The sequence below is a fragment of the Gossypium arboreum genome, chromosome 7 (assembly GCF_025698485.1).
Source record: "Gossypium arboreum isolate Shixiya-1 chromosome 7, ASM2569848v2, whole genome shotgun sequence".
Classification (NCBI taxonomy): domain Eukaryota; kingdom Viridiplantae; phylum Streptophyta; class Magnoliopsida; order Malvales; family Malvaceae; genus Gossypium; species Gossypium arboreum.
The window spans coordinates 82,891,623-82,908,626 of NC_069076.1; the positions used below are offsets into that span (position 1 = coordinate 82,891,623).

Genomic DNA, 17,004 nt, shown 5'->3' on the forward strand with positions numbered 1-17,004 from the left:
GATCAAAATAGTGAAATAAAAAGTTTAGGCCTCCAAAATAAATTGGCCCAACATGGATAAATTAAATGCATGGCGGGTAAATTTATAAATTACAACGTAAGAATCATATTAAAGCCTATGTTGAAGCAATGGGTGACCCTTATCGGCATCCCGCCCGTCATCATACCATCCATGTCCCATGCGGAACTTATCGTGCAAACTGCTAGCATAATCCAATTTGATTGATAATAATGGGTTCCATTGCACCATAATTGTAAAAATAATAAGAGGAATTTACGATAGAAGCCGCTTCAGTTGAAGCAAAATAAAAAGTCCAACCTTTTCTCATTTATTTCTTACTTGAAATCCCTTAGAAGCAGCGAAATAGTACATTGAAGTTTCCTTGCCGTGGAAACAAATATTATCGTGAAGGTCTCAACCATAAGTATAATTAGTATCAGCATCCACTTGTTTTTCAACATTCTGATACTTATAAGACCTTGAACAAGCAAGATAGTAACCAAAGTTAAGCACCCCAACCACAGTTAACATCCAATACACATTATCAAGCCTCCCATTGTTTATATTATCAGGTAACCAGCTTGTAACCCTCCTAACAAAATCAATTATGGCAGTGCCTAAGTAGAAAGCAATGCCGATAATCAAGGCAACCATGGCCGTCGCCGTGCTTCTTAGAGATGCTGGGAATTCTTGATAATACAGTGAAACTTGTCCTGGGTAATGAAAGGCTTCGCCAATGCCCACTAAGCTTAGTTGAGGGACCAGCCATAGAGCCAACATGGACGACCTTGGCTGTGACTGGTCACGGTCATGGTGATGGACCATTTTGAGCCGTTTTGACTCCACCAACGCTGAGACGGCCATTGCTAGTACGTTCAACACATGGCCGACACCGATTCGTTGGAGTGGTGATGGGGATTTTCCGGTTAGATTCTGCCATGTCAGCCATAAGAATCGGTCTATTAGGGTTAGAAAAATGGCACAGGCTACTATTTCTATGACCAAGATAGAGCCGGCAGGGATTTTCAAGTGTTGGCCGAGGTGACGGTCCATGTTTAGAGCTTGGAGCACCGTCAGGCTGTTCTGGATTGCAATTGGGGTGGCTAGAAATATACTTGAAGACCACAATGGGAGAATCCTGACCAAGGTTTTCAGATCTTCTACTTGTTGCACACTGCAAAGTCTCCATGGCTTTGCTATTGTGCCACTACCATCGGTTTTAATGTCTCCTTCAGCTTTTAATGATGCTCGGTTGAGGAACCTGCAACAAAAGCATGTAATTGATTTGGAAGCTTAGCTGTTAATTTATTCAGTCATGTTTTAAGAGTTGATAGGGTTTGTACTTCATTTCAACATCTATGATCCCTCCCCTATACCCTAATTATAGCTTCCTTTGTGTATATATTGGAAAAAACCTGTAAATTTGATTCATCATGTCTGAATTGTCTCTAATAACTTGATTTGTTTACAAGTTATGAAATTATATAATCAGATAAGACAAAATTGTAATAAAAATCTTCGTTCTTTTCATGTAGATATTGAATTGATGAATCTGAAGTGGGTCACTCATGAATTTGTGATCTTACTTGTCAAATGTTGACCGAATTTTTAGCTGGATTAATAGCATGGCTTCCAAATTATTAGTTTATCACCTTTTAATATTGCCATTTACATGCCACAACATATATTAAGTGCATAAATGTTATTACATTTGTGAGTTTATTTGGCAATGTTATAACAAAAATGTTGCAGGTTTGTTAAAGCAATGGCGGCTCATATGCGCCGCTTCGTTTCTTTGGTTGGCTCGCAACGAGCTCATGTTCAATATGAAGAGGTTATCGATTGATGAAATTGTGTTTCTTGCTAAGCTTGCTCTCTTTATTCGGTACAAGCATCCAAGGAAGGGTGTATTGTGATTGAATCCCAATGGTGGTCGAATCCAAGATTGAGAATGCGGTGTTCGAAGGGGGTGTGACCTAGGTTGAGGATTGTATGGCGCACTACTCCTTGCGGCGTTATCAAGTCTAACGTCGATGGAGCAGCACGTGAAAAACCGGGGCCTGCTGGTTGCGGAGGGGTTCTACGTGATCACAGTGGTAAGATTGTAGCAAACTTTTCAGGGTCTTTGGGTATTTTAAATTGCTAGAAAATATTGAACAAGCCTGAATGTTTTTTGCTTTGAACATGTTTTTAAAGAGATTAATAGTTTGAGGGTACATCCTCAATGTTTCTTGTTTGTTTGTAAAACTTAGTTTGTGTGTTTACACTAACTAATGTTAATAACATTGACTCTGGAGAGGGAAAAAAAAAATTATTTAGTGCACCACCATCACCACCACCATATTTATGTCTGCCACAAAAATTTAAGCGTGACCACCACAACCACAAAAGTATATATCAGCACAGTGAAATCATAACACCAAAGATAAGAATTGACTTTGACATAATTATAAAATTAATATAATTTAAATAAATTAATATTTTTATTTTATTTTTATAATTTTATCATACCTAAAACCTAAATTTTGAATATTAAATCTCAAACTTAAACATAAAATTTAATATCCTAAATTTAAATTCACAAAGCCTAAACCTTGAAACTTGAATTCTAAAACTTAAAATCTCTAAATTTTAAATCATAACCCTTGAATTTCGATCCATTCAAATTTGAAGCTCACAAATTGAAAACTTACACTTGAAAACTTTAAAAGTGGAAGCCTAAATCCTAATTTTAAATATTAAAAATAAAAAAAATAAAATTTAAAAACTAAATGGCTGGGATTAAAATTAAAGGATGAGATATGACCATTTGGAATCACAATCCGTAAGCTACGTATTTTCCTCTATTAATCAATAATATAAATAATCTTTCATAATTTATTTTAAATATAAATATATAATTTTATTTTATTTTTGATATTTTTATGTTTGTTTTATTATTTATGTTGAGGGTTTTTATTATTCCTTCGAAAAATATGTCTTTAAAATTTACACTTGCGTTGTTGATATAATTTTATTAATATTTAACTATTATTTAATATAATTAAAATTTATATTTTGTTATTTAATATAGATGTGATTTTTATATCATTTTAATTTTTGTGAGGGAGGCTTTGTATTGGATTCATCACATCTGGTTATATGATTGAGTGATGAATTACATAAACATCACAGGAGAAATACTAAAGTTTAGACATTGTCATACCTGAAAGCTTTATTTGGTGGTGCACCTTCCACAGCAATGGGATTGTAATAATCATCGGCCATGGGTGAGAGTGAGAAGTTTCTTTTCCTAAAAGCAGCCACCATTACACGAACAATATCCAGGAAAGGACTCCCTTGGGGTTTGTCATGCAAATAAAATCGATTTCCCAACAAGAAAATGAGCAAGGCAAGAAGATTAGCCGCAACAGTTAGTCCAAAACCCAAACCCCAACTCAGGTTGTCCTCAATATACACTAAAGCAGTGGCACCCACTGCAGAGGCGGCGTATTGACTGATAAAGTACCAGTTGAAGAATATCCCTTGGTGTTGTGGGTTATCAAATTGGTTGGCTCCCATTGTTACTAAAGTAAAACGCGTGCCTCCTAGACCCATGGATGCCAGTGCTATTCCTGCATAAAGCACTAGGAACTGAACCCATGATGGGTCTTTGCAAAAACTGCCCAATTCACCATTACAGGGTGTTGGTCTCAGTGAGTTGAGTGTAGCTGTTAAGGCAATAAAAACTGTTCCCTGACAATGGTTATTTAACAAATCATTGGTTAGAAATTGTAAAAAAAGAAAAAAGAGAGGAAGTTTTGAAGGGGGTTTACCAGTAAAGAAATGGATGAAAATAATGAGATGACTGAGAAACAGCCCAAGAAAGAATCAGCAATGATAGCTCCAACTATGGGAAACAAACTTGAGCCGCCATTAACGATATTGGAAACCTGAGCAGCATCAATGGCGTTTACATTGAATTGTTGAATCAAATAGATAATGAGGTTGGCCATCCATCCTGTACCAGCAAGTCCTAAGCCTAACACTGCACCTGGAATTTTACATTTTATCAGTAACGAAATAAACATTACTATGATCTAACATATTCATACACTGATTTATGAATGCTGCAAGGGATTAAGAGTTGAAGAGAACCGGTAATGAAAGGGAAGGTGACCCAGCCGCCATGTTTGCGACCTGAATTTGGAGCTTGGATTTCTCTATCAATGGTATCCATCTAAGTCTAGAAACTATTGGCATAGATTGGTGGTGTTTGATAGTGTTCAACCCTTCCTATATATAATGCTCGGTGTCCACTCCATTAGGGCTTTTTTACAAAACTGACCTTAAATTATTTATTATTTACGAAAATAAGGCAATTTTGAAATTAAGTAAGTAAATGACCTGTTTTGAATAGTAATATTCAGTGCAGCTGTTATCTTGTCTGCACCAACGTCAAATCGATACTCAATCATTGTGCCTTAGATTAAAAAATTTTTTTTGGTAGGTGCAGCCGTTACCCTTGGTTGCACCAGTATGTGCATTTTATACACTGGTAAAATACATGTATTTTGATTTTTAAAATATCAAAAAAAAAAACAAGTTTTAATAGGTGAAGCTGTTGATGTTGGCTGCATTGCTTTTTTTTTTTTGTCAGAAGAAATTTGCTTTTTTTTTTTTAGTCAAGCCAGTAATGTTGGCTGCACCCATTTAGTAGTTTGAATTTCTTTTTGGTCGTGCCATTGATTTTGACTGCACTCATTTAATTGAGTAAAAGGAATTTTTTTGGTCACGTCATTTATGTTGGCGGCACCATGGCAATTTTGTCAAAAGAATTTGAATTTTTTATGGTGCCGCCCTTAGCCTTGGTTGCACCCAATAAAATTAAATAATTTTTTTTTTTGGGATCGTCAAGTTCTATGGCATGACCCAAAAAAATCCAGCTATTTTATCTCATTAGATGAACGTATTTTCATTTTAAGTGTTATTAGAAAAAGAAAAAGAAGAAAGAAAACTTGTTCTATTTAGTTGAAGCGAGAAAAAAAATTGATTGAAGATGAGTAACCAAAAGTTGAGTGTATGTGTTTATTTTGATGGGGGAAATTGTAGAATATAAGAAGTTGGTTGTATATTTGAAGCTCGACACAAGTTATTGATGTGATTCAACAAGAATGTGGAGCTAGAGGAAATGAAGCAAAAATTCAGTGAAAGAATAGCTCCATGTTGTGGAAGGCCTTGTCAAAATTATTCTACAAGTTGCCAATCTTAGCAAATCCATGGAAATTTACTGAAGTAGAGCTTGTAGATGATGTTTACCTAGCCAATATGATAGAACTTTATTGGTCCAATAAGAACGTCAACACCCTACCAGTTTAATTGTTCGCTGAGTTAGCTGATGCACGGCTCGTTGAAGATGTAACTCTAATAAGTCAACATCGTGGGGTTGATTTTGATCTGAATATCGGGTGGGAAGAACAGTTGAGCTGTGGAGGGACATCGCAAATGGCTGAAAATCCAAAATACGGTGGGGGTTTGTATTACGACCCTGTCCTGGGCCACTACCTATAAATACATCCTGAGGTGATCCAAACCAATTTAGATGGTGGGGAAAGATCCAATAATGATTATGATCATCAACACAATGGTGAAGAATATAGTGACCTTGATGTAGACAAGGTCTTGGAGGACATCGATTATGAAGGCACGGAGGAGGGTGCAGATGTATACCCCCTATGGTCGAGAACTTGAACGCGTGATTATTTTATGGGATCACCTTGGGGCCCACGTGTCGAGTGCAAACCTTGATGCCGCGCATGCACCAGAGTTCCCTAAGTACCTAGATATAATGCGCGCTCACCGTTCGACAGAAGATATAGATTTTGATGAGTTCTTCATAGGGTAACAGTTCGCGGACAAGGAGGATAGTATTATTGCAATAAAAAGGTATAGCATGTAGGTGTCAGTGGACTACAAAGTCACCAAGTCAACACTGACATTATATGTTGGGTAATGTTGGAGAGCTTAAGAATGGTGTAAATGGTGGGTTCATGCTGCACTTATACAAATGACTCAAATGTGGACAATCAACAAATTAGAAGGGCCCCATACATGTACTGCAGAACATATGACGTAAGATCATCGGAAGCTAGATGCAAAAATGATCTACAACTGTGGCCATTGGTAAAAGACGCGTCAACCATTCTTGTTTCAGTATTGATTACCGACATCCAAGCCCAATTCCAGTACAGGGTGTCATATAAGAAAGCATGGTAGGCGAAACAAATGGCGATGAAGTAGTTGTATGGTGACTCGGACGCGTCATACAATGAACTACAAGGGTGGATATCTGCAATGCAAGAGTACATACCAAGGACTGTGATCGACTTACAGATGTGACCTTACTACGACATTGATAACGTACTACAACCAGGGATGAATTTTCCATCGCTTGTTCTAGACGTTTGATCCATGTGTTAAGGTCATCCCCTACTGCAAGTTGCTAGTGCAGGTTGATGATACCTAACTTTATGGGAAATGCATGCAGATACTACTGATTGCGGTTACACAAGACGGTAACCAGAATGTACTACACATCATCTTTGCCATCGTTTAAAGAGAGTGCCAAAGACTGTAGATCTTCAAGAATTCCTTATGATTACTCGAAGTAGGCGAAAGTGAGGTGCGTTACGCCGTGTAATTCAGGAAGAATCCCCTTCATCATAGGGAGTTACACTTAACCCAAGAAAAGATTATATTAAGGATACACCTATTTCAGGTGGCAGTTAGGAGTTAGGTAATAACATAGTATTCTAAGCAATGTTGAGAGTACTACGGAGGGTTGTTGGAGCCCAAATTGGAATTGGAAACCATGGGCCCGTTATTGAGAGGCTTCGATCTAATGGGGCTGAATTATTTAGGGGTGTTACTAGTTTGACCTTAACTGTGGCAGAGTATTGGATATATACCATCGAGAGGATTCTAGAAGATATTGACTGTACTTCAGAACAAAAACTAAAGGGTACTGTGTCCTTACTGAGGGATGAGGCCTACCGTTGGTGGCAGCTTGTGGTGAGAGGTATGTAGCGCCTGACTTGGAATTATTTTCAAGAGGCCTTCTAAAAGGAGTACGTGGGTATTAGGTATGTTGAGGCTTGTCGATTGAAATTTATAAAGCTGAAGTAGTAAGATATGTCTATGGCCGAATATGAGGCTGAATTTCTAAGATTTAGCCGCTATGCTCCGGGTATAGTGGCGACTGATCAAGACAAAAGTCTGCGTTTTGAGGACGGTTTGAGGTATGACCTGCAAATGCAAGTGGCTCTGCATCAAGAAAGTGTATTTGAGACATTAGTTGATAAGACCAAGACTGTTGAGGAAATTAAGCTTTTGGAGCGTGGGAAAAGAAAAAAGAACAAGGCACTAAAAAAGAGGGATTTTGGTCCTACTAGCCCGAATTAGCATCCTTTAAAGCGGGTTAGAGAGGGCAGACAACAGCAGAATACTGCAGTAATGGGTACTAGAGGTTCTTATCGAGTAGCTAGAGTTCTAGGTTATGGGTATTATGATAAGCGCCATTCGGACGAGTGTTGGAAAAAGTCAGGTGCATGTTTGGGTTGTGGATCTACTTAGCACCGAGTCAGATATTGTCTCTGTCGGGTTAATCAGATGCAAGCTCCGACATAAAATCAGGTTTCGGATTAAAGAGTTGGGCAGTTACCCCCGAGGGGTCGATGTCAAAATATGATTGTGAATACTGATAAGCCATAAAAGTAACATATTTTAATCTCATTCTTGATGGGTTTTTAGATGATTTATTATTTAATTTAGTGAATTTGATGCTCCTAATCCTTTAATTTCATGTTTCTATACTTAGGAGAGCATAGGGAACAAAAGAAGCGAAAAACAGGCCAAAATCAGACAAAACGAGCTATTTTCAGGAACCACACGGCCTGGCCATTCCCACACGGGCTGAGCACACGCCCGTGTGAGCTAGCGGTGAGCGTTCGATTGAATCGAATCGAATGAAAAAATTTCAAGTTAATCGAGTTGACGAATCATATTTTTATCATCCTAATTTGATTTGAAATTTTCTTGAATCGAGTCGAATGAGATGGAATTCGAATCGAGTCGAATGAGATGGAATTTCAATCGAATCGAATTTATTTGTTCGAGTTAAATTTAAAAAAATAATTTTGGGTCCTTGTAACCACTGTCACCCATCGTAATAAAATTTATCCACCTTAATCAAAATTTTTATTAACTTTCATCACCTCATAATTTATTTATTAATCTTTTATATACGGGTTAGCTTATTTGCTTGCTTAGTTTTTCAATTATCTTTAGATTCTTGTCACTATGTGTTTTGGAATTAAAAATATATTAAATGTAAAAATATAATTTTTAATAAAAGTTATTTTAAAGATAAAATGTGAATACCAATATAAAATTTTAACATGAATATTTAATGGCATAATTAATAATTTAATTTTAATATAAATATTCAATATGACTAAACAATTTAATAATATAAATAATATAAAATGTGAAATTTAATTTAATAATATAAATAGTAGATATAAATAAAATTATTACTATTTATGTTTAGTGATTTTTTTGGATAATTTTAATTTTTTATTTGAGAGTAAAAGGTAAGAAGTAAAAATTTAGGGGAAAATAAAAAGTTTTGGGGGATAAAAGTTTGAGGGAAAGTAAATAGGGGGGAGTAAAATTTTGGAGGGAAAATATTAAAAAAAAATTGGGGGGGATGGATTTGGGGAAGATGGGAAGTGGGATCGGAAGGAAGTAAAAGTTTTAGGGGGAAAGTGGGAGGGAGTAAAAATTATGGGGGAAAATAAAAAGTTTTGAGGGTTTTGGGAGTAAAATTTTGAGAAAAAGTAAATGGGAGAGTAAAATTTTGGTGGGAAATGGATTTTGGGTAGATTGGGGGGTTGGGATAGAAGGGGAGTAAAAATTTTGGGGGGAAAGTAGGAAGGAGTAAAAGTTTTGAGGGAAAAGTAAAACGGTTTGGGAGTTTGGGGTAAAAATATAAAATACTATAGTTTAATATTCGAATTATTCGAATTATTCGAATTATTCGAGTTATTCGAATTCGAAAACTCAACTCGATTCGAACTCGAAATTCAAAAAAAAATTCGAGTTAACTCGAATAACTCGAATAACTCGATTCGTTTAACTTGAAATTTGAATTTTTTTTCGATTTTTTTGAGTCGAATCGAGTTTTGCTCACCCCTAGTGTGAGCCACATTGGTTAACCGCACGCCTATGTGCTAGCTCATGTCGATTTTGAACCCTATTTCCCAAACACGTAAAAAAAAGTCAATCTTTTGGGTTTTTGAGCATTCTAAAGTCTAAAAATACACACTAGAAGAGAATCTAATGGAGCACGCAGAGAGATCGAATAAATTACTCGAAGAACACCGTCGAAATCAACTCAGACGCAGGATCTCCTTCAATATTGAAGATCTCCAGTCAACTTCCCTAGAAGTTTTTGGGTTTCTTTATGTTTTGTTGTTTTCCTCATTTTGAGATGTTTTCCTCCCAAAGTATGAACTAAATTCCCTAGATACCTAGGGAAGGTGAAACCTATGATGAATCTTGTTATTTAATTATTCTGAATTACATGATAAATACTTGATTTCTTGATCTCAATTATGTGTACTTATTCCATGTTTTAATGTTTTCAGGATATTAATTCATGATTGATGTGCTTAATTTAGTGGTGCAAAAGTCCTTGCTTAAGAGTAGATCTGGCATAATTGAGTGGAGTTGCATGCAATCCTAGAAATAGGACGACATAAATCTACCGGATTAGAGTCAAATCTAATAGGGGAATCCATAGATCGAGTTAATGCGACAATAGGAGTTTTAATTAGAGAGAGATTTCAATTAATCAACCTAGAGTCAGTTATTTTTACTCTCGAAAGAAATATTAATATAATTTAGGGATTTCTACGGATCAAGGCAACTGACTAAATCGTTTAATTCAGATTCAGAATAATAAGTGACGTCTAGGTGGATTCTTTCTTGGGTATTGTCTTTCTCATTGGTTTATTCGATTATTTTCTCACTTTATTCTCTGTCGAGTTCTTAATAATTAGTTTAGATAATTTTAGATTAAAAAAAACTTCTCCAATTTACCAGCTAGATAATAGAAAGATAGTAAGTACTAGTACTTTTAGTCATCGTGGATACGATATTCCCAACTCACCATAGCTATACTGTTATTCGATAGGTGCATTTGCCTTTGTCGTGATTTTAGTTAGTTAAGTGAACCATTATCAAATACTGTTGCGACTAGTAGTCAGGATTAGCGAGCACCGAGTTAGGGTGCAAACAGAACTGAGGCTAGGCAGCCTACTCTGGTATATGCAGCTAGGCATCGAGAGGACAAAGACGCATTTGACGTCATAACATGTACTTTTACTATCCATTCCGTACAACACTTTGCTTTAATGACCTTGATTCCATGCATTCATATGTATCTAGTTGTATGTCTAATTTTTAAATCTATGATTTGTGATTATTGGTTACAGAGTAATTTTTTTTAGATTTTTTCTTTATATTATAAATTTAAAATGATTTATTTGATAAATTTGAAAATAAAATTCATATTAAGTTTTGGTGGTTACAATGCATAGTGAAATTTCAGGTATATTAATTTTAGGAAAACTATATAGATAGTCACTTAATTTAAAAAATTATTATTTTAGGTATTTAAAAGAAAAAGGTTGCAAAATGGACACTCATGTTATAAATTTTTCATTTTGATCACTCCGTTAAAATTGTAAACGGGAATTTTACATGGCATTCTATCTAATTTTTTTATTTTCCACCTTGGATATTAATATCCACCTCATTATTTAGCATCCAAGTTATTTATTTTCGTTTTAGTTACTAAGACATTTGTTTGCAATTTTAACGAAGGTAATTAAAATGAATAAATTTTATAACATAATTGTCCATTTTGCAATATTTTTCTTTTAGATGCATAACATAAAAAATTTTGAAAATTGAGTGAATATATCTATAAACTTTACTCTTAATTTTAGCAGATTTAATCTATCACTATTATGTATTCAAAACTTTTGCCTATCTGATTATTTTAATTCATATTTTTCAATATGGAACTAATTTAAATTTATGTTAATTAGTTGGTACTCCAAAACAAATTCTTAAATATTCTTTTATGCTTTTCTGGATTATTTAACATAATTTTTTTGGATAATATGTATATTGAGTGATTATTATACTTAATATATATTTTAGAAATTGCTTAAAATATTTTTAAAATATTTTTAATACTTGGCTTTTTTTTCAAAATTTGAAAAATTCATCATATATTATAGACATAAATTTTTATTTTTGGGCATGTTGAATATACTTCTTGATGTTCCAATTTATATTTACTCTAATTATTAGAGAGTATTAAATATATTTAAGTTACTTTCTATACCTGAAAAATAGAGAAATTTTTTGGAATATTTTGGACAGAATACTAAATGTGTGGAATGTCCAAAATAATTCTTTTGGTTCATTAAATATTTTTCATGACTATTTCCTTTATATTATACAAATTGAAGTATATGTTATTTTAATATTAATTTATGTAATTAAGGATAGATATTTCTAATCCTAATTAATTATGAACATTTGGCTGCATATCATTTATAATGCTAATTGTATTTTTATTTAGTGGGTTCGTAAAATTCATATTGGCAAATACATATATTCTTTGTGAATGGTTAAATCAATGGTAACTAAATATGAGGCTAACATATTTGATTGCAATCATACAGACAGTGCACTTTTGCATTTGCATCTTGTGTTTATTTATCGTTATTTGTTTTGGTAGAAATTATCAGTATAAAGCGATTACAAATTTAAAACAACTATCAATTTGAACTTATTTTGGCCATATGATTAAAAGTCTTATTTTGAGATCTCGGAATGTGACGAAATCTTACCTTCCAATTTCGCTTAAGTAAATGATGTACTAAGTGTAACTCCCCCAAATTACTATTGCCCGTTCCACCCGCCAAAATCAATTCTATTAGAAGTGTGTTGTCGCATTCCAGCTGAAGTTTTCTGTATTCGTTCTCCCATGCTATTTAAAGGCCTTGTAGCACATGTCTTGCTTCAACCTTAAAAATCGTGTCCTTTCTTACACATAATGAAAAATCACATAACCAATTTATATCGGTGTTTCTGAACACCCCCCAATAGAAGCGCCTGATTTAACTGAAGGTAATGCTCCATCTGTGTTGAGCTTAATCCATCCCTTCTCCGGTGGCAACCAATGCATTGCAGTGACTGTCGGATTAACATGTATCAGATTGGAGGACATCAGATCATGGCTCCTTGCCCAAGAAAATCCTATATCAACTATATTCTAAGCACAATTATGACCATTAGAAAAAAAAACATAGCAATTACGACTTTTCCATAACAACTAGCAAAAAATAATGAAAAGAGTATGCCAATCAGTGTCCCCAACATCACAATGACTTGCATTCTGCATATTCCACAACAGCCAATCCTTAAGACTCATTAAAAAGAAAGCCATTTGAGCATGTCTCGGCACAACATAGAGCTAGACCGATTTCAAGAAATAGCAATCACGAATTGCAGGGATACTAGTTTCATTAACATTACTGCACCGTGGACAATGACCATCATCAATCATATGTCACCTTACTCGTTCCCCATTTGTTAGAATTCAATATTGCCAAAGAAGCCAGAGAAACACTGGTGCCCTCTGAGATGCCTTGGCCTTCCAAATCATCTTCCAAACCTTAGGGAAGTCATCAGCCTCACACAAGAAGAGATTCATATAAGTTTCAGCCATGAAATAAGTATCCTTTTTCATCCATTTCCAAGCTAAACGATTTGGTCCTGCATTTACTGAAGGTGACATCAAACCAGCTATATGCAAGAGAATCTGATCAAGAACTAAGCTGTTTAATCGATGTGAATCCCAATTGGCAGACTCGTCAACCAGATTACATACATGTAATGTGTCATCCAGATTTTCACTCCCTTTAAAAAAATTTCTAAGAGGACCATCTTGCCTAATCCACACATCATTCCGAAAATTTATTAGTTGCCCATCTCCTACTTACTAATAAACATTGACAATTACATCCGACCACACTTTCATCAAAGATCTCCATATGAACCAACAATGACTCCTTAAAATTAATGTTAGCAATACACCATGAATATTATATTTGTTTCTAATGAGCTAATTATTTATGTCTATCTAACTTGGGAATTTAATGATGATATTTGGAGCATGAAAATTTAATGTCGTTAAGGAGCCAATAATAATAAAGTACAAGTCAATAGGATTAGCACGCGCAAACTTCAAATGTGTGACCGTCACAGATCACATTCTTTATGCTTCAAGAATACGACGAAATTTGGTTTTGATAATTTGAATTTTAATGATATTGGTTGTGAATTGGGTTTGGATAATGTTTTATATGGTTCTAGTTGTTTAGTAAATGGGTTTATATTTTTGGATGTGCTAGCGAAGTAATGGGTGTTTTAGAAATTTTGTAATCGGTGAGTGAAATGATAGAAAAATAACAAATGTTTAATTTTATAATCGGCATGTTAACTGTCTAAATATGTTTTTTAAAATCGACTTTTTATTTTGAAAACGAAAATGGGAGTCATCGATCCTTTTTATACGAGGTATGATCGGATCATCTCGAAACTTGATTTTTTTAATAAAAGGTTTAATTTATTAAAACAATGTTTTTCGGTTTACAAAAATCCAGAAATAGATTTGGGAGTCAGTTACGTACGAGGAAGGATTAGCATTCTCGTAACGCCTAAAATTGGTACCTAATTAATTAATTAATGTCTTAATGTCGAAAATTGAAAACTCGAAAAGAATTTAAAATACAATCTCTCTTTGTATTATGTTATTTTTAAATTACTCGAATAAGTCAAAATGTGTATAAAATGCCTTCTTATCCCAAAGTAACAAAATGTCACATCTCGTAAGTTAGGACATGACATCTTGAATCCTTGAGAATAAGCTTGCCTTTTATTATTTTATTTTGAAATCTTATGTATTTTAATTCTAAAAGGATATTTGGTTATTTAGGTTCAATGAGAAAAATCGAAACCCCATAAGTTAGAGTCTTACTTCTCGAATCTCCAAATACGAAACATTGCCTTATTTTAAAAATTTTGAATAATAACAAGTGCAATATTCAAACGATGTGTATTTCTCTTATTCGGGGTATAAAACGGTGATGTAGAAAACGGAACGATGATATACGAATGAAATGTTGCGTCGATAAATGACAATAATATAAATTACTAATAGAACATTTCATAATGCACGTAATGACGATAATCACATAACATATTCTATTTTAACACTAATATGAACAAACAAAGGAAAATAAAATAAATAATAAAGTAAATAATAATGATAAAAATAATAATAATGACAAAATATGCACATGGAATGGCAATACTAATTTTAAACATAATAAAGAAAAGAAATAAATAAATAAATAAATACATAAATGAATATCGAGAAAAATAGTTTATAAAATATTGAAAATAAAGGATCAAATTAAAATATAAATGAAATTAAGAGTACATTTTGTAATAAAGTACATAAACAATAATAGATACATAAAATAATACAATAATAGTGGGAAAAACATAAAAATAAAAATAACAGAAAAACCAATAAATGTATAAATACAAATAAATAAATAAATACAAAGAAAATAAAATATAAAAGATCGAAAGTAAGGGACTAAATCAGAATCTAGACAAAATTTAAAGTAAAAATCATAATAAAATAAATAAATTAAACAATAAAACAGTGTAAAAGATTAAAATCAAATGCGCAAAAACAAGCGGGGACTAAATGGGGAATTGTTCCCAGTCCTCAAAGTGCATCGTTTCACAGAGAACCGAAATGAAACGTCAATAAAATTACGCGGAAAAATTTAAAAAGTAAGAAAGGACTACATTAAAAATTAAATGAAAGACGGAAGGGTTAACTGCACAAATACCCCACTTAAACCAAAACACGCGGATCCTCCAGGAGGGTCGGGTTGGCCCGAAACGACACTGCTTCAGGTGTCTGCTTTTTCAAAGGGTCTGAGGATCAAATTGAATCAAAAATCAAAATGCATGGCCAAATTAAAAAAAAAATAGGGCAGGGCTTTACTGAAGCGCACCGCAAAAGTGGAAGGACCATTCGCGCAAATACAACATTAGTGAAAAACGCCCAGATCCTAGCCCTCGGGTCGGGACAGACGCAGGTAGCGTCATAATGACGCCATTTTGGGGCTATTGATGCTAGCCTAAAACGACACTGTTCAATGGGGACTATAAAAATAATTTTTTTTTTTATAAAGGCCATTCTGCCAAAGTTTTTTAAAAAAAAAACTCAAAAACCTTCTATTTTTTTTTAGTCCCCTCACATCCGGCCTAGAGCTCTGGCAAGCCCCACCGGTCGCCGTCGATGGACTTCACCGTTCCTTGTGGCCGAAAAATGCCAAAATATACCCTTTTTACCCCTTTTTTAAACCTTGATCTAAATCTACAGGCGAAAGCCTAGAAAAAAAAAAAGGAATCTGGCCGACACCCTCCTCTGCCCTCCAACTTCTTGTATGCCCCTCTTTACGAAGCCCGAATGAAACCCTACAGGGCCACCATGACTTTCGTGAACGGATGAACCATCCGATGGTGGCGTGATACGAATAGGAAGGTAAATTTCAACCCTTTTTACTTTGTTTTTATATTTTACTTATAAAATAAATTTGTAAGAAAAAACAAAATATAAAAAAAATCACCTTTTTCAACTTTGAGTTCTGATTTTGATTAATATTGTCCGTAAAAATTACAATCTGGATCCGACTTTTTATAGCCGTTTATACATATTATTTGTTTTTATTTTTCTTGCTACTGTTTATGCTTTCTCTTTTGCTACTGTTTCTCTGCTCTGTTTCTTTCCTTTTTGCAGGCATCCATTGAGAGTCAACAGAGGCAAGAAAGGCGGTCTTCTTGCCTCTTTGGTGAAAAGGAGACAAACCTCGAGACGAGCATGCTGACGTGGCTGAGGGCAGCGGCGCGCCTAATGCTAGAGTTTTTTGTTTTGCCGGTAATGTTTAAGTATTTTGGACCACTGGGCCTCTTTTTCATTTGGGTTTGATGTATTTTTTTATTTAAATCATTTGGGCCTATAAATTTGGACGGCTATTATTTATATTTTTGGTTTGGTTTGGGCCAGGGAAAAAATGGCCCGTTACATTAACTTTATTCTAATTTGGTCTTATTTGATTCTTTTTAATAGTACATTAACTAAATTGAACTATTTAATAATAAAGAGACTAATTTGATAAAGTCCTTAGAATACAGGTCGTCTCAAATACATTCACCCAAATAAATAACAATAATGACATAAACATCACTTAAGCATTCCAAATTCAATTAAAACATCAACATTATCATTACTAAATCATAATTGAAATATTAAAAATTTGAAACTAAACAACCAAAACAAACATTAGCAACATAAATTCAAGTGAACAACATAACTAATCTCTCGAGTTGATATACATACAAAGTCTAATATCATCCAACTAATTAAAATCATTTCAAACAATAAACACATTAACAAAGTCCACAACTAATTAGACACTGGAATCCAATAGTTCATTTTATAGTTTAATGATTTTCCATGATAGATTCATTTAGGTTATCTATTTTTTTATTTTTCTATGTTGGGTTAATCCAAATGCATGTTCAACATAAACATGGATAACATACTATATTGGACATAATCAGCATAAACTCCGATATCTTGGGTGATCATACATACATATTCTAACTCAAATTACCACATAAACATACTTTATTCAACTTAGTATTTAGGCTCTATTTGAATGGGTCAGCACCTACCTTCGACTCAATCAGCATATATGTTCTATTCGACATAACAAGCATGAACACAGATAACATAAG

At 34.0% G+C, this 17,004-nt stretch overlaps 1 protein-coding gene across 1 annotated transcript; it reads right to left on the bottom strand.

Moving 5' to 3' along the window:
- Positions 1-294: 294 nt before the first annotated feature.
- LOC108485785 (protein NRT1/ PTR FAMILY 2.7-like) lies at positions 295-4,254 on the bottom strand. Its single transcript, XM_017789634.2, has 4 exons — positions 4,138-4,254; positions 3,816-4,033; positions 3,206-3,735; positions 295-1,261 (listed from the first exon to the last, which is right to left on the bottom strand). The coding sequence occupies exons 1-4, from the start codon at positions 4,217-4,219 to the stop codon at positions 415-417; spliced, it is 1,677 nt and encodes a 558-aa protein (XP_017645123.1). The 5' UTR covers positions 4,220-4,254; the 3' UTR covers positions 295-414.
- Positions 4,255-17,004: the final 12,750 nt, after the last annotated feature.